General features: G+C 34.3%; 1 protein-coding gene across 1 annotated transcript in view; it reads right to left on the reverse strand.

Moving 5' to 3' along the window:
* Positions 1-19548, reverse strand: part of NHLRC2 (NHL repeat containing 2) — an 82477-nt gene that overhangs the window by 12058 nt on the left and 50871 nt on the right. Inside the window, exons 7-9 of the mRNA XM_043985451.1 lie at positions 11996-12227; positions 11069-11191; positions 982-1191 (exon numbers count right to left, since the gene is read on the reverse strand). Of these exons, the coding sequence (XP_043841386.1) occupies positions 982-1191; positions 11069-11191; positions 11996-12227 (565 nt within the window). The remainder of the gene's footprint in view (positions 1-981; positions 1192-11068; positions 11192-11995; positions 12228-19548) is intronic.

The following is a 19548-nucleotide window of genomic DNA, read 5'->3' on the forward strand; positions in this document are numbered from 1 at the left end:
TACTACCTCCCTTCCCCCCTTTTATAAGTGTGCTCATTACATTCATCTTCACTGTTATGATTGTTAACTGTTTATTTCCCTCCTTTATATTCTTTTTCTTTTTCCTCTTTTCCTCCCAGCTCTATCTACTACACTACGCTGCCTCTCTAATATCTCTTTTTTTTGGGGGGCGGGGGGGCCCTGGGCAATGAGGGTTAAGTAACTTGCCCACGGTCACACAGCTATTAAGTTTCAAGTGTCTGAGGCCAGATTTAAACTCAGGTCTTCCTGAGGTGCTTCATCCACTGCGCCACCTAGCTGCCCCTCTAATATTTCTTACTGCTAAAAACGAAAAATCTAGAAGTTTTAAAAAGAATTAGATCATATAAATTATTTCCTTTCAATCTGTCCTATTTTTTTCCCAAAATTTTAGTGTTTTAGGAAATTGGGATCCAATGCTTCTTTTGGCAAGATTATCTAATAATTTATCCTGCCAGCAGCAATTAAAACTATATATTTAAAGGATAATTTAACATCAATCAACATAAATGTGAATATATCTTTATATGTACATGAATATGTTTCTGTATGTATATATGTATATACACACATATATAAAGGCAATATAACATAGTTCTTTCTAACTCCATGGCTGGCCCTTAATCCCTTATACTAAGTTGCTGCTCTTGTGCACAAATACATATGTATGTGTGTGTATTTTAGTAGGACCATCAATACTTCTCCAAATTCCAACATCCTTCCCAAACTCCCAGAACAGATGGAACATTTATTTTAAGAATAACAGGATGCCCTTTAAGCAATCTTGTTGGTCTGGTTATCAAAAAATATTCTGGACAATCATTTACTATTTTGAGTAATTGTCTTCAACCATTTGATACAGAGGTATTTTGTCTAGTTCATGCTTTAAATCCTATGTGGAAGTGGATAACAGATTGAATCCAATAAAATGCTTAATTTATAGATCATAATATTTCTACTTACCACAGAAATATTTTTTGTTTCCAAATCCATCACTTTAATTTGATGATTATTTGTATCAGCAATATATAGCAAATTACCATCCTCTCCAATACATAAGCCACCTGGTTCATTAAAAGTTGACTCTATAGAAGTTGAACTGATAATATTACTTGCTTCTCCTGTACCAGCAATCGTAGTGCAGTTTTTTGTTTTGGGATCCACAACTTTAATCTAAGGGGAAAAAACAATAAATTTTAAAGACTCAGAAATAGGATATAGTACTTTCATAGTACATATAGAGAATCTCATTCTAATTCATCACAGATGACAATAGGGATAACTTTATTTGCAAATGGAAGGACATTAATGTCAAACGTGTTTTTCCTTTTCTTTAAGTTTTATTGACATGTTTTGTTTTTTCATTACAAATATTTATAGATTACTCTCTCTTTGAGAAGGTCTCTTGTAACAAAGTAAAACAACTAAATAAAACAAAGATCAGTAACCTCATATGAAAGTAAATATAGTATTTCACATCTGTAGCAGTCCCTCACTTTTCTAATATAAAAAAAATGAAATCCATGTTTCGCCCTTCCATTTCCACTCCACTGGAAGAAAAAAAAAGAAAAACAAATTTCTTTTAATAAATACGTTCAATTAATCAGAACAAATGTCATGTATAGAAGAACATGGATGTCTCCTTCAGCACCTGAAATTTATCACTTCTCTGTAATGTACAACATGTTTCATTATCAGTCTTCTGGAAATGTAAATAGTCATTATTTGATCATAGTTCACAGAGCTTTCAAAGTTTTTTGGGGGGCATGTGGGGAGAGGGGAATGTTGTTACTATATCAATTGTTCTCTTTGCTCTGCTTATTTCATTATTCATCAGTTTATAACAGTTCTCAAAGTTGTGCATTTTTATAACACTGATGCCATAATATAAATTGTTCTTTTGGGTTCTGCTCACTTCTGTCTGTATCAGTCCATACAAGTTTTCTCACATCTTGAAATGATTAATTGCCTTATTTCTTACGGTACAACATATAACAAAATTTAGTCAGTTATTCTTCAATTGATGGGCATGTTTTTAGTTTCCAGGGTTTTTGCCACCCACAAAAGAGATGCTATAAATAATATTTTTATACATAAAACACCTTTTCCTGTTTGTTTGATCTCTTTGGAGTATAGACTTAGCAGTAGTCTAGCTGGGTTAAAGGGCTCACACTATTAAGTAAGATTTTTGTGTATCTTTTCAAGTTGCTTTCCAGAAAGGCTGCACTCACATTCATGGATCTACCAACAGCGTATCAATGTGTCTCTTTCCCACAGCACTCTAACTTTTGTCATTTTCCTCTTTTGCCTTCTCTGCCATTCTGATTGGTATGAGGTGGAGTTGGAGAATTGCTTTAACTTGCATTTTTCTAATTATTAGTGATTTGGAGCATTTGGGGCAGAGTATGGCTATAGATAATCTAGCTTTCTTTCCTAGAGGATTGTCTATTCATATCCTTGGAGAATTTTTCAATAAGGGAATGGCTCTCATTCTTTTAAAATTTGAACTAGTTCCTTATATATCTTAGAAATATAGTTTTTAGCAAAGCAACTTGTTGAAAACATCCCCCCCCCCACCCGGCAGGGTTTCCCTTTTTATTAGACTCGTTTGTATAAAATTATCTATTTTGTCTTCTGTCATCCACTCAATTCCTTGTTTGGTCATGATCTTTCTTCCTATTCATGTATGTTATAGGTATTTATTTTTTTTTACATTTCTCTAATTTGTTTATGATGTGACCTTTTATATCTAGGTCATATTTCCATTTGGAACCTATCTTGTATAAGGTATGGGGCATTATTCTAAATCTAATTTCTTCCAGACTGCTCTCTAATTTTCCCTGCAGTTTTTTTGTCAAATATTAAGTCCTTATTCCAGTGACTGGGATTTGTGTGCTTAAGGAATACTTGGGCACTAGGTTGAGTGGTATGGGTTTGAATAAGCATGTTTATTTAGCTAGTATTATAATTTTTATTATATTGGCTCATCTTTTCAAGGGAGAATTAATAATTCTCTAATTATTTTGGTCTGCTTTTATTTCTATAAACAGTTATTTGTAATTGTATTTCTATTTCTTGTGTGTATCTTGGAAATTAGACTACCAAATATTTTATACATTCTGTGGTAATTTTAAATGGAATTTCTTTATCCCCTCTTTCTAGGTTTTATTAGTATTACATAGAAATGCTGATGATTTGTATTTATTTTATATCTTGCAAGTGTGTTGAAGCTATTAACTTTCTCAATTATTTTTTTTAGTTGACTCTTTAGGGTTCTTTTGGTAAACCATCAAATAATTTGCAAAGAGCAATAATTTTGTTTATTCTTTACCTATGGTTATTTCCTTAATTAATTTTTGTCTTACTGCTTTAGTTAGCAATTTTAGTACTATGGCAAATAGCACCTCTGAATATATTGGAAAGGATTCTTGTTTATCTCCATTAAAAAATAATGGAAGCTCTTGCTTTTAGATATATACTATTTTTCATTTCAAGAGTTCTATTTATTTTAATATTTTCTAAAACTTTTTAAAAATAGAAATCGGTATTATATTTTGTCAAATACTTTTCTGTATCTATTGACAAAATCACATTTTCTGGTAATTAAAATGGCTAATGAAGTTGATAGTTTTCCAAATATTAGACCAACCCTGAATTCCTGGTATAAATCCAACTTGATCATAATATGTATAAACCTTTTTTTTTTTTTTTTAGTGAGGCAATTGGGGTTAAGTGACTTGCCCAGGGTCACACAGCTAGTAAGTGTTAAGTGTCTGAGGCCAGATTTGAACTCAGGTACTCCTGACTCCAGGGCTGGTGCTCTATCCACTGCGACACCTAGCTGCCCTCAATGTATAACTTTTGTGACATGTTTTAGTGCCTTTTTAAAAATTTTATTTAAAATTTTTCCATTTGTGTTCATTAGGGATAATGGCCTACAGTTTTTTTCTGTTTTGATTTTCCCTGGTTTATTTTTCAAGGTCATCATATCGATATTTAGTAGTATCTCTTATCTTGCTATTTTGGGGGAAAATCTATGTAATATTGGATTATTATCTGAAAGTCTGGAAGAATTAATTTGTAAATCTATCTGGTCCTGGATTTTTTTTCCCCTTGGAAGCTCATTTTTGGCTTGTTCAAATTCATCTCCCTACCCCCACCCCCCATCCCTGAATTTGGGTTGTTTAAATGCTCTATTTGTTTAGCTAATTTGAGCAGTTTAATATTTTTGCAAATATTTAATTTGAATTGTTGTGTTAATTAGCATTAAGAAGAAATCAGGGGCAGCTAGGTGGCGCAGTGAATAGAGCACTGGCCCTGGAGTCAGGAGTACTTGAGTTCAAATATGGCCTCAGACACTTAACACTTACTAGCTGTGTGACCCTGGGCAAGTCACTTAACCCCAACTGCCAAGAAGAAGAAGAAAGAAGAAAGAAGGAAGAAGAAGGAAGAAGGAAGAAGGAAGAAGGAGAAGAAGAAAGAGAAGAAGGAGAAGAAGGAGAAGAAGAAGGAGAAGAAGAAGGAGAAGAAGAAGAAGAAGGAAAAGAAGGAGAAGAAGAAGAAGAAGGAGAAGAAGAAGAAGAAGAAGAAGAAGAAGAAGAAGAAGAAGAAGAAGAAGAAGAAGAAGAAGAAATCAAAGCTATTTATGGCCAAAAATGCTCTAAATCACAATTGATTAGTGAAATGTAAATTAAAACAACTCTGAAATACCACTTTATACCCATCAGATTGGCTAATATGTCAGAAAAGGAAAATGACAAATGTTGGAGGGGATGTGGAAAAACCGGGACACTAATATACTATTGGTGGAATTGTGAACTGATCCTACCATTCTGGAGAGGAATTTAGAACTATACCCAAAGGGGTATAAAACCAATCATACCCTTTGACCTAGCAATACACTACAAAGTCTGTATCCCAAAGAGAACAAAAAACGAGAAAAGGACCTATATGTACAAAAACATTTATAACAGTTCTATAAACACCTAAAATATCTTCCAAAAATAACAACAAAAAAAGATGTCACATTCACCATCGGGTATTGGAATGCTAAAGTAGAAAATCAAAAGATAATCAGAATAATGGGCCAGTTTGGCCTTGGAGTACTACATGAAGCATGATAGAGACAAACAGAGTTTTGCCAAGATAACTCGCTGGTCATAACAAACATTTTTGTTTTTTTTTAAACAACCTAAAAGGTGACTATATACATGGACATCACCAGATGATCAATACTGAAATCAGACTGATTCTATATCTTGTAGTCAAAGGTGGAGAAGCTCTCTCTATACAGTCAGTTAAAACAAGACCTGGTGCTGAGATGATGTAAAATTCTGACTTAAATTGAAGTAGGGAAAACCATTAGATCATAAAGGTATGGCCTAATTCCTTATGAATATGAAGTGGAAGTGATGAAATATTTAAGAGATTAGATCTGCTAGACAAAGTGCCCAAAGAATTACAGACAGAGGTTTGCAATATTGTATAGGAGGTAGCAACAAAAAACACCTCTAAGAAGAGCAAGAAAGCAAAATGGTTATCTATGAGGATTTCAAAATAGCTAAGGAAAGAAGGAAAGCAAAAGATAAAGGAGACATACCCAAATGAATGCAGAATTGGAGAAAATAACAACTAAAGATAAGAAAATTTTCTTAAATGAGCAATGAAAAGAAATAGAAAAAACCCAACAGAATGGGAAGGATGAGATCTCTTCAGGAAAATTAGAGATATCAAAGCAACATTTTATGCAAAAATGGGCATGATAAAAGACAAAAATGGTAAAAACTTGACAGAAATAGAGGAGATTTACAAGATGTGGCAAAAATATACACAACTATACAAGAAATATCTTAACAATATTGATAACCACAATGGTATGGTTACTGATCTAGAGCTAGACATCCTGAAGAATGAAGTCAAGTGGGCCTTAGGAAGCACTGTTGGCAATAAGGCTAGTGGAGGTTATAGAATTCCAGCTGAGCTATTTAAAATCCTAAATGATGCTGCTGTTCAAATGTTGCACTCAATATGTCAGAAAATTTGGAAAACTTAACATTGGCCACTAGATCAGAAAAGATCAGTTTAGGTCCCAATCCTAAAGAAGAGCAATACGAAAGAATGTTCCTATTACTGAACAACTGCACTAATTTTACTTACCAGCAAGGTTATGTTAAGATTCTGGAAGCTACACTTCAGCAAGAGGTGAACTGAAGATGACCAGAGCACAGACTTGTTTTTGAAGAGGCAGAGGAACTCAAGACCAAATATCCAACATTGGCTGGATTATGGAGAAACCAAGGGGTTCCAGAAAAAACATCTACTTCTGCTTCATCGACTACACTAAAGCCTTTAACAGTGTGGATCACAACAAAATGTGGCAAGTCCTCTAAGAGATGGGAGTGCTAGATCATCTTACTTGTCTCCTGAGGAACCTGTATGCAGGCCAAGAAGCAAGTTGGAACCAACCATGGAATAACTGATTAGTTTAAGATTAGGAAAGGAGTAGGACAAGGCCATATATTGTCACCTTATTTATTTAACTTATATGTAGAGTATATAATGTGAAATGTCAGAATGGACAAATGAAAAGCTGGAAAGGTTGCTAGGAAAAAATATCAACAAATTCAGATATGCAGATGATACTACTCTAATGACAGAAAGTCAAGAATTAAAAAGTCTGTTGAGGGTGAAAATAAAGAGTGTAAAAGCTGGCTTGAAACTTAACATTAAAAAACTAAGATCATGGCAATTGGTGACATCACTTCCTGGCAAACAGAGGGAAGAGAAATGGAAGCAACGTCAGATTTTATATTCTTGGGCTCAAACATCACTGCAGACAGTGACTGCAGCTATGAAATTAAAAGACACTTGCTCCTTGAAAGGACAGCCATGGCAAATGTAGACAGCATGCTAAAAAGCAGAGATATCATCTTGCCAACAAAGGTCTGTATAATCACAGATATGTTTTTTTCCAGTAGTAATGTAATGGCTGTGAGAATTGTACCAGGAAAGTCGAATAATGAAGAATTGATGCATTCGAATTGTGGTTCTGGAGAAGACTTCTGAGAGTCCCTTGGACAGTAAGGAGATCAAATTAATCAATAATTAAATTAATTCATATTACTCATTGGAGAGATGAATATTGAAGCTGAAGCTTAAATGCTTTGGCCACATCATGAGAAGCCAGGACTTATTAGAAAAGACCCTGACACTGGAAAGATTGAAGACAAAAGGAGAAGGGAATGGCAGAGGATGAGATGGATAGATAGTGTTATGGAAGCAAGGGACATGAGGTCGGACAGATTCTGGGAGATAGGGGCAGACAATAGGGCCTGGAGTGCTATGGTCTATGGGGTCATGAAGAGTTGGAAATGGCTGACAATAAATAACAACATCATTAAAAAAAAAAGAATTCTAATTGTTCTTATAGGTAAGCTGTTTTTTTCTTTGATGTTTTGATTACAGGTGTTTTGAGTTGTTTCCTCTCCTGTGTTGTGTCTTGGTCATCCCTGGTACCATAAAAGTCCTTTAAAAACAAAATCAAACCCCCCAAACATCTCATTTTTGTTGCTGAGTTCTCAGAAGTTGAATTCTAGGTCTCCCTTACTTTGAGTATCAAATCAAATTGAAGACCTTTCCTTTACCCTGGTGGTCTTTCTTTATGCTTTTTCCTTCACCGTGTACAATAAAGCTTTCTTCTAACGAGATCAGTTCTAGTTGAAGCCCTTTCTTTTAGATCATGAAAAAGAGGAAGAAGAGGTCTTTTCTTTAATCCTTAGTCAAACCCAAGGGTGCCTTACCTTGGTGGGAGAGATCTAATTGAGACCTTTATTTTTTTCCTGAAGAGGGAGGGCCTTTTAAATTTACTTTACTATGGCAAAGGTACTTTTCTTCCACAATCCCCTTCCCTTCTTCCCCCAAACAAATCATTAGCCTGAGTGAAGGAATTTCTTTTTTTCATGCTGAAGATTTTTTAAAAATCTTAGTGATGTCTTGGTGATGTTATTTTCATTTTAGCCCCTCCAGGGTTTCTTGTGGCTGAGGTGCACTTTCATTTCTAATGGATCATATTTACCACTTGTTTAAGGATTGAGTTGTTTAGTAATCTAGTTATTTAATGGTGAGATAGAGATGAATTATACTATTTCCTTCCACTCTGCCATCATCTGCCATTTTCTTCCAAAGACCATAATCTAAATTCTCTTGGAGCATATATTTAGCAATAAAAGTATTCTACGCATTGGTCTGCAGTTATCCTGAATTTTTTTTTTTAAAAAGGCATCACCTATTTCATTTATTTGGCATATATAGATATAATGCTACATGGTAAGTACTATGGGGTTATTAAACAATAAAGAGATGGGTTCCTTGGCCTAAGGAGCTAAAGTAGCTTAGAATCAAACTCACAAAATTTGAAAACTAGAAGGGAGCATAGGATCTTAGATCTACTAGAACTCTGGGGGACTTCAGAGGTCATCTAGACCAACTCCCTCATGTTAAATTTAGTAACAATCATCATTTGAACCCATATCGCCTCCCTCTTGGACCTCTTTACTCATCATGATACTCAGTAGATTGTTGAGAAATGTTATCTTTGTGGTTGTATTTGCCATAGACTCTTGTATAATTTAACGATTTGCATTGCATTTAACATAACATGCTGTTTAAGGAAAATCTGTAAGGTTACACTTTATTCTCTCAAGTCAACTGCTTTTTAAAAAAATCAACAAATGACAGCCAACAATAACTGCTGGTTTTTTTGTTTTTTGGTGAGGCAAGTGGGGTTAAGTGATTTGCCCAGGGTCACACAGCTAGTAAGTGTTAAGTGTCTGAGGCCGGATTTGAACTCAGGTCCTCCTGACTTCAGGGCCGGTGCTCTATCCACTGTGCCACCTAACTGTCCCATAACTGTTGGATTTAAAAGAACTAGGTACTGATTTTCATGATAACAGAAGGTAGAGAAAATTTCAAAAACTGGAAAATGATATGGAAGGTACTTTTATTTAAAGACGAATTATCAAAAAGACATTAGCAAGTCTCAAAGTTCTATTTTCCTATTGCTACAAAATGTTTATCAGATGGCCTATGTAATACATCATGGATGAAAACCTTTTGATGAAAATTCGAGTAGGTAATTTTTAGGCTTTTAGAGAGACAATATTTTTTATGGTAGACCAAATCTTCCCAGTTGTGTGGAGCAAGGTGTGGAAAATTTAAGATCCTAATGTCTAATATTTGTTGATTACAAAAACAAAAAATAAAACCACAAAATTAAAGAAAAAAACACCACTTTTCTTAGGCCTAAGGAAAATCACAATCTGAAAACATTCATTCATTTACATAAATCTAATTAGGGGACAGCTAGGTGGTGCAGTGGATAAAGCATCGGCCCTGGATTCAGGAGTACCTGAGTTCAAATCTGGCCTCAGACACTTGACACTTACTAGCTGTGCGACCCTGGGCAAGTCACTTTACCCCCATTGCCCTGCCCCCCCCAAATTAATTAAAAGCAAAAATTTAATTATTAAATTAAATCTTGAAAAAATCAGGAAGGCATAAACAGAGTATGATTATTATATTTATTAAATGCTTATATACTAAAGTAAAATGACATGAGTATTTTCACCAATTTTTCCACTAATAATTATCCAGATGTGCTTTGGTTAGTACTGTCCCTGATCTTCATTTCTGCTTTAATTCTCCCCTATAAATATTTGAAGTTAAACTTTTTAATGGAATAATTAAATAATTTGTGATTGTTTTAATAAATCATTTGCTATAACATGATTAATATAATCCCAAAAGGCTACTTGGGGATAATTTAGTTAAGTTATCCTGAAACCATTTTGAGAATATTCAGAAAGCACTAGTATTTTAGAAATCTTTTTTGTGCAAGAAAAATGAGACAGATCTACATTAGCTAGCTTTTCTCAAAACAAAACAAAACTTAAAGTCCTCTTCTTGTAAAAGACAACAACATAACTGTAATAACTTGGCAAAGTGCATTAAGATTTTGAAATTTATCATAAGAATTTAGAAGCAATAAAGAATGCATGAAACTTGGCAACCCCAATCCAGAAACTCTCAAGTATCATTAGAATTTCAATTACCCCATCTTGATTTAGCTTTATTCTCAAAATGACTACAGGGAGATGTTAGATGGAATTTACCAGTTTTTGGAATTCTGAATTACCTGAATTCCACTGTACTACATATATGCAGAAGAAGCAAAAATAACTTCCAAATTAATGTCCATCACATACAATCATGAAGTCTCCTTTTTTATCATTTTTAAAATATAAGCATAAAATACATCTTGAGAATAAATAGCCCCAGAACTATCAGGATCCATCTAGTTTTTAATCTTTGAATTCAATTTGGGGCTTGGAAGAAATTTCATCCTCTCCTAAACAACTGCTGCCCATTTTGTTAACTTTGTAGCAGTACAAATCCATTCACTCTTAGTAAAATGTCTCAGAATGAACAACAGACAACTGTGAATTGTAGTGTATTTGATATTAAGGCTCTTATGTGATGCCACAAACCACATAAGCTATGATTATGTACTTTCTGCAGTAATGGAATGAGAGAAAAAGGATTGCATCATTAGAGATGAAAACATTTCTCAACATAGACATTCATATTTGTTTAGCTTTCTAGCAGTTTTTTTTTCTCTTTATGTTTCTATTTCTCTTTCCAGGGTGAATTTCCCTGCCAAATTTCACTTGCTTCTCCCCTACAACTCACTCCTCTCCATTCCGACATTTCCATGTACAACCTCTCCCATTTACTGAATATACTCCTAAGTAGCTTTGATTAGCTGCAATTCATAAAGCTTGATTATAGACACTGTGAATCTATTTATGTCTTTCCCATTTCAAGGCCCTGACATAGCATCCATTCTAAAAACAAAATCAAGAAAATGGAGAATAGAATAACATGAACATGGTTGTCAAGAATGGCTAATAGTACTATATATTTTAAAATGACAGATTTTTAAACATTTTAATTGCTATATATGAAAAGTAGGATATTGTATAATTATGCTTACTTTGTGATTATAGGAGTCTGCCACATAAAGTAAGTTTCTTTTCTTATCCCAAGTCACTCCAAGTGGGTGCTGAAGCTTCGCATTGATTCCTGCTCCGTCGACATCCCCAAAAGCAAATAAATTCTTTTTTAGAAAAAAGAAAAGGCATCTGTTATTAAATTACTACAGTATTTTGGTTAGATATGTAAGGAAGATTTAGAAAACAGCTTCATTTATCTATGTTGAGGCAAAGAAAAGTCCTGGTTTTTGTCTCAATAGGGTTGGATACCCAAATTGGAAGACTAGAAGTGCTGACAAAACTTCTAACCTCTATTACCTTTGGATGCTTTCTAATTTGGTTGTGGGCTCATAGAGATGACACAGTAATCAGTCTTTTTTCTACATGACAAAATGGTTCCTGTCTAACCTTTCTGGATCTCAGCTTCTTCATTTGTAAAACAAGAAGGTTGGATCAATGGCCTTTAAGGTCTCTTCTCAGAGGGGTGTCTGCAGGATCAGATGAGATAATATGTATAAAGAGCTTAGCACAATGCCTGACATAGTAGCTGCTTAATGAATTTTTGTTCTCATTCTCTTCCATCTCTGGGTCTATGATTTTATGATTTCTCTACTGATCTCTCATCTCTAATATCTCATGCAATCAATCCTTTATCGTTCCCTTCTCTTTAAATGCTTAGCACTTATATATAACTACAGTTATATATAACTGTAGATAACTAGCTGTCTGCAGTGGTTGGTTGTATTTGATGTGTTTTTATCATGTACTTGTATCTTTCTTTCCTAACTTCTGCAGTAAATTTACGGTAAGAATCATGCCTTCTCTTTCTTAAGTAACCATGGCTTGGTAACTTGAAAGCCCAATAAATATTGACCTATACCTACAATAGTTATAATAAAATTACACATGAAAAATGTAATGTTCCTCACCATGGGATCTCTCTCTCCTCCTACAAGATGTTTCACAGCACCATCTTTCAGTGAGACAGTTCTGACAGTACTGCTCTCACTGTCTGCTACAAATAAGCAATTCCAAGGTTCTTCAGAAGCCACAGAAAGACCTGAAGGTTGGGCAAAGCCTGCCTTGTGGGGATACGCATTGTTTCGATTTTCTTCATTTCCACTTCCAGCAAACCGAAGGCAAGTTCCTTTTGTCAACTCACTGAAGAAAAACAAATTCATAGGCCTGGTACCAAGGTTGATATATTTTAAACAATTCAGTTACTAAAAAAATACTGCAAACAATCAAATGAATGATAATTATCTAACAAAACTAACAAATAATGATAAATATATACAGTGCCCTGTATTTTGGCATGTTAAACAAACACCTATGTCATTTTTCAGTTTTTTCCCCATAATACTTCCTAACCATTAGCTACATTTTCTGAAAAATCCGCTTTCCTTTTCATAAAAGCAAACTGATACATAAAGAACTAAAGTAATTTCAAAGATCAAGCAGGATTAAAAGACAAAATGAGCATAACCATTAGCTAGAAACAGTCTTTTAAAAGACAAGGATGGTTGTAACTCAATCCCATCTCAACCATTATGACTCCATCTGCATCAAAGAATTTTAGAAATTGGAAAGTACCTTAGTACTTATCTAACATACCCCTTCATTTTACTGATAAATAAATTTAAAGTCAGGGAAGTAAGTGATTTAACTAAGGTAAGACAGGTAGCAAATAGCAACGGCAAAATCCAAATCCAAATCTTATAACTCTAAATATATTACCCTTTCCACTATACTACTGCTGCTTCTTTTTCCTGATAGTTTAAAGACTATACTTTCATTTTAAATTATGTTTGAATTCTACATATAAGAACAAAAACAGTTTTAGAGTCTAAGTTTTAAACAGGCTGAAGTATCTTTAATCCATAAGTATTAAAGTCAAAGTCTATTATTAAGTAAAAATAAATAGATAAACTAGCAGTGCCATTATTTTAAGAAAAATAGCTACAGATAAATTTCACTTTTGCAAAATTATGTGCAAACCAAATTTTCTTTAAAGTGAGTATCTGAAGTCAGTATTTCTATTTCCATGGAACTCTGGGAGTCTAAGAAGGAAAAAAGTTGAAATGGTAGACAAGTACATAAAACAACAAACTTCTCTACTTTGTTCTCTGTTACACAAAACACAAACTTTTAGTTGGTGGGAGAAAAGACTGGAAATTTGTCAAAGTTGATCATGTACTTGGAAAATTGGCTTGTTACTGTTTCTAGAATAAAATCACTGAAAAACATAAGACATGTAATGAATTGGCACTATCTTAGCAGAGTACATGTAAAATAAGCAATATAATAATCATTTTGTTCATTTTTCTAAAAAGAGGTTACCAATAACCCCTTGTATGTAATTCAGTAAAACAGAAAAATGTGAAGAGAGAAGAAAACTCCCAAAGACTTCATAATTGGGTTATGTTTTGTGGTTCTTCTTTCCCACTAGAGGTGCTATCTATCTACTTTGAACTCACAACACTTAATTTAAACTTTTCTTATGTGCTTGTCACGTTTTATTTTGTATTATAATTCATTTGTTTATCTGGCATTTGTCCTGCCAGCCAGTGAGCTCCCTAAGGGCTGAGAAATTTTATACTTATATACCTTCCCAAATGCACAACACAGTATAAGCAAATAATATGCATTTAATACGTAGATGAATAATTTGTCGTTGGATTTTTATTCACTATGCTATATTTGGAAACAAGACAATACAATGAAAAGCATTTTTCAATCCTGGGTCATTTTCTTCCTGAGCATCCCCTGGTCTCAACAACCAATATGGTTTCTTTCAGGTTTAAAATGCTATGATTCTACTACCTATCTGGCATAAACTAACATTAGTGGTAGAGAGAGTAAAAAAGGATTCTTTGTCTTTTAAATGGAGTCATTACAAAATTTCTTCAAGTAACAACTTTCTGAGTTATCTAAAATTTTTATTTTAAAGAAATTTGATTTATATATAATGTTCCTAAAGCAAGATCTATTCAGCCTTCTTAAAATACAGAAATTCTGATGAGTTTTTGTCTCTCAATCACACAAACATGATCAAACTACACAGTTGTCATTATTACAATCCTCTAAGAATTGTTTGGCACATAGTACATAAAAACATTTGCTAAACAAACATGAAATAATTGCATTAACAGAGGGAAGATGAATATTTAGGAAGTAATTATTATAAGACATTTGACTTTATAATAGAGTTGGATTATAGATTTGGTACCTCTGAGCCATGTGCTTTATGCCAAATCTCCCCATGAAAAGTCTAAGGATTTCTTTCATGGTTTCCCTCCCCCCACCCTTCCCTTCCCTTGCTCCTAAATAAACTATCACCTTGTTCTAACTAAAAAAAAATAATAATAATAGAGTTGGATTTAAGTAGTAAATTGTCTCACTATGTTTATATATTATTAACTCGTTCAGTCAATCCATTCATCACCTTCTCTGTTATTCTTCTAGATCCTAACCTGTGGCTATGCTTCTTTGACTGGTAAGAACTCAAGATATAGAGCCGACTTCATCCACCCAACAGGTTTTTAAGCTATCTTTTTATAATTCTCTCTCTCTCATATATGTGAGAAACATAGATAGATATTTTTTCACCTCAAATCAATGCCACTATTGATTCTATAAAGGGTTTGTTAATTTTAAGTGTCTGATGGTTCTACTTACCAGACTTCCAGAGTAAAACATTCTTCCTCTTTTAAGTTTCATTTAATTTACTTGCAATCATTTATTATCTGTTCCTCCCACACCTCCCAAATGAAGCTTTAAAGTCATAACAAATAAGCATAGTACTGCAAAACAAATTCCTACACTGACCATTTTCTTTTTTTTTTTTTTTTGGTTCAGTATTTTATATTTTTCAAATTACATATAAGGATAGTTTTTAACATTTGTTTTCATAGGATTTTTAGTTCCAATTTTTTCTCCCACCTTCTTCCTCCCGAAGACAGAAAGCAATCTAATATAGGTTATATATGTGCAATCACATTAAATATTAGTCATATTGTGAAAGAAGAGTCAGAGCACAAGGGAAAAATGTCAAAAAAGAAGGAAAAACAATAGCTCAAAAGTAGAAACAGTATGGTTCAATCTGCATTCATAAACCACAGTTCTTTTTTCTGGATGTTGAGAACATTTTCTATTATGAAGTTCTTTGAAATTGTTTTGGACCATTGCATTGTTAAAAAGAGCCAAATCTATCCCCATTGCTGGAAGGACTTACATGAACTGATGCTGACTGAAAGGAGCAGAACCAGGAGAACATTGTATACAGTAACAGCAATGTCTATCACCACTGTTCATCACACAATGTTGCTTCTTTTTTTGACATTTTTCCCTTGTGCTCTGACTCTTCTTTCACAATATGACTAATACAGAAATATATTTAATGCGATTGCACATATATAACCTATACTAGATTGCTTTCTGTCTTGGGGAGGAGGACGGTGGGAGAAAAAGTTGGAACTAAAAATCCTATGAAAGCAAATGTTAAAAACTATCCTTATATGTAATTGGAAAAAAATAAAATACTGAACCAAAAAAAAAACCCTTCCAGGTTTCTCTGAACTCCTTACACTGACCATTTTCAAAAATATATGTCTTTCTTCATTTTCTGTCCTTCACTTAGAAGTGTCCTTTTCACCAGTCCTCTGCCATCATGGTTTATCATTAATCACAGTTCTAAAGTCTTTGAAAGTTGTTTTTCTATATAATGCTGTTGCCATATAAATTGTTCACCGATTTCAACTCACTTTACTCTGCATTAGTTCATAGAAGTCTTCCTAAATTCCTTTGAAATTATCCATTCCATTGTCTTACAGTGCAATAGTATTTCATTACAAATGCATTGGCATCTGTTTAGGCATTTCTCAATAGGTGGCTATCCCCTTAATTCCATGTTTGGGTCTACTAAGGGTTAGTACAAATATTTTTGTACAGATGGATACTTTGTCTTTGACATTTTGGGGGTAGAAACCTAGTAATGTTATTGCTGGGTGAAAGATGGGCAATTTAATGACTTTGTGGGCAAGTGCCAATACTGCTTTCCAACAGTATATCAATATGCCTATTTTCCTGTGGTTCCTCCAACATTTGTCATTTTCCTCTTGTCATCTTTGCTAACCCAGTAGATATGAGATAAAATATGAGAGCTGGTTTAATATGCATTTCTCTAATCATTACTGACTGAAGTATTATTTTCATATAGCTGCTGACAGCTTTTATTTCTCCCCTTGAAAACTACATGCTCATATCCTTTGATAATTTATCTGTTGGGTTCCTTATATATTATGGATATGAGACCTTTAATAGTGAAGCTTAGTCCAGAGACTCTGAACTGTGAAACATCCTTTCCTGGACACTACTCCCCTATACATATAGTCTTTCCCCCTGACCCTTTCTATGTAAGTTCCTGGAGGGCAAGGACTGACTCACTTTTGTATTTATATCCCCAGGGTTTATAGTGCTTGGTACATAGTAATCACTTAATAAATGCTTTTTACAATTTAGTCAACATTTATTAAGCTCATAGTATGTGCCACCTACCATGCTAAGCTCTAGAGATACAGATACAAAAGTGAGATAGTACCTGGCCCCAAGGAGTGGATATTCTATTAGAACTGATATTCTAATAACATATTTAAAGACAAGAAAATACAATATTTAAAAAAATAAAAACAAAAAATATAAAGTGATTGGGAAGAACTAACAACTAGTAGGGACAGAGTAGGAAAAAACAAAGAATGTTAAAAGCTATTTAAATTGAGGACTTCTATCTTTAAAGTTTATTAATTATAAACTAATTTATAACCCAAACAATAATGATTCAATATATAAAAACTGATCTACACACAATTTTCCAGGAATATATAAACATTTTCCTTTCAGAAAAAGAATAATTATACTATATTGGTAAATACTGTGATGCAATCATCTCTGTAAATCTTAACAATATATTTCACCCTAAGTTGTCTTCTTCCCATTGCTCAGCAAGGCACACTAATGTACACACACACTCTCTTTCTCCCCATCACTTCAATCTATCATCTTATATCTCTCATCCCTTTCCCAGAAAAAATTCCTAGAAAAACTATGTTTTTGTTGCCTCCATATCCTTTCCTCTCCCTCATTCCTCAAACCTTTTCAATATAGCTCTTGACCTCATTACTCTTCATCATAAGTAAAACTATTATCTACAAAGTTGTCAAAGATTTATTAATCGCCAAATCTGATGGTGTTTTGTCAGTCACCTTTCTTGACCTCTGTGCTCCATTTGTCACTCCTGACTGCCCTATTTTCCTAAATACTTTTTCCTCTCTGGGTTTTTGGGACCTCTCCTGGTTCTCCTCTATTCTTCTCCATCTTCTTTGCTGGGTAATCATCCCTATCATGTACTTTAATTGTTGATGCTGTCCTCCATCTTCAATCTCCCTCCCCACAGCTCTGTCCTAGGCCCTCTTTCTCAATACTCTTTTTTTAGTAACCTCATCACTCCTCATAGATCTCATTATTAGGTCTATGAAGAACACTCCTAGATTTATATATCTAGCCTCAGTCTCTCCCTTGAGCTTCAATCCTACATCACTGACTTGCCTATTATATATTTCAAACTGGATGTCGCAGAGACATTTCAAATTAAATATGTCCAAAATAGAACTTAACATCTTTGCTCTCTCACTCCAAATCTTTCTGTCTTCTAATCTTCCCTAATTCTGTTGAGGGTGCCCCCACTATTCTAGAATTCTAGGTTGTCAACATCTATGGAGCCCCTGTGATGTGCTGGGCACTGTGCTAAATGGTGAGGATACAAAAAGAGGAAATAAACAGTTCTTGCTCTCAAGGAGCTCATCATTTGATGGGAGAGAGAACACAAACAAATGAGTACAAAGAAGTTATATACAGGGTAAACAGGAAGTAAATAAGGGAAGACACCAGAACTGAGAGGAGTTGGGAAAGGCTTCCTACAAGATATAGAATTTTAGTTGGAACGTAAAGGACACCAGGGAAATAAGGAAGGAAAGCTTTCCAGGAGTAGGGGACAGTCTGAGAAAAGGGTCAGGGTCAAGAGATAGAGTGTCATTTCCCTCCTCTTTCCCTTCTCTCATCTTGTAGGGTATTTCATTAGCTGCCAAATTCTCCCATTTCTATCTCCACATTCCTTGTATCTCACTTTGTCTCTTCACTCACATAGTTGTAATGTTAGCTTGGGCCTGTGTTACCTTTTGCTTAGATTATTACAAAAACTTCTTAAATGGACTTCCTGACCCAATGCTCTATTCTTTCTAACTGATCTTTCCACCCTGTCATAGTCAATTTCCTTGAGCAATGCTACCTACTCAATAAACTCCAAAGACTCCCTATTGTTTCTTGTTTTGTTTTGTTTTTGCAGGGCAATGAGGGTTAAGTGACTTGCCCAGAGTCACACAGCTAGTAAGTGTCAAGTGTCTGAGGCTGAATTTGAACTCAGGTACTCCTGAATCCAAGGCCAGTGCTTTATCCACTATGCCACCTAGCTGTGCCCCCTATTGTTTCTCAATAAAATATCAACTCTTTAGTTTCACTATTAAAGTCATACACAATCTGTCTCCAAACTAACTTTCCAGTCTCACTGGACATTACTACAAATTCCATACTCTGCAATTCAGCCAAGCTGGCTTTCTCTTTGTCACTCACACATAAGAACCCATCTCCCCTCTTCTTGCCTCTGTACAAGCTATCCCCCATGCCTGGAATATACTACCTCTTTGTTTCTACCTCACAGAATTTGTCTCTTCCTTCAAGATATAACTCAAGCACTACCTTCTACATGAAGCCTTGGTTGATCCCTTCACCTGTTAGTCTCTCCCTCTACCCCAACTACCTTGTATTTAACTACTTTGTATATTTAATCTGTCATATTTTCATATGTTCTTGACTCTTTCATTAAAACATAAGCTCCTTCTTTACAGCAATTATGTTATCGATTGCACTTGTATTCCTATCACTGAGGACAATGCCTGGCAAACAGGATGTTCTGTGTGAATGTTTGCTGATAATGCAATACATAACTGGAAATGTAAACCAGATGCAAAAATACCATACAAATAAATTCTGAAGCTAAATATATATAATATTTGACATTGTGATTTCTCATTAGTCTGAACTATTTGTTTCTGCTGTACTTTTCTCTTATATCTTATAGTTATTTGTATCTCATTTTCTATGCTCTAGTCTCCATTAGTGTCATGTTTCTTTAATCTATGCCTTTGCCTATTTCCCTGGTTAAGTTTAAGACATAGCTCAAATAGTACCTTCTACAACAGGCCTTTTCTCTGCTGATTCCCCTTGCAGATTATTCTCATGTTCTCTGTACATCTTTTCTATTTATATGTTATCTCTCTCCCCAAAGACCCTCCCATTAGAAAGCATGATTCTTGAGATTAAGGATTTATTTTTGTTTTGGCCTTTCTTTGTATTTCGGCACTTAGCACAG

Source organism: Dromiciops gliroides, chromosome 2, assembly GCF_019393635.1.
Source record: "Dromiciops gliroides isolate mDroGli1 chromosome 2, mDroGli1.pri, whole genome shotgun sequence".
In the NCBI taxonomy this organism is placed as follows: Eukaryota; Metazoa; Chordata; class Mammalia; order Microbiotheria; family Microbiotheriidae; genus Dromiciops; species Dromiciops gliroides.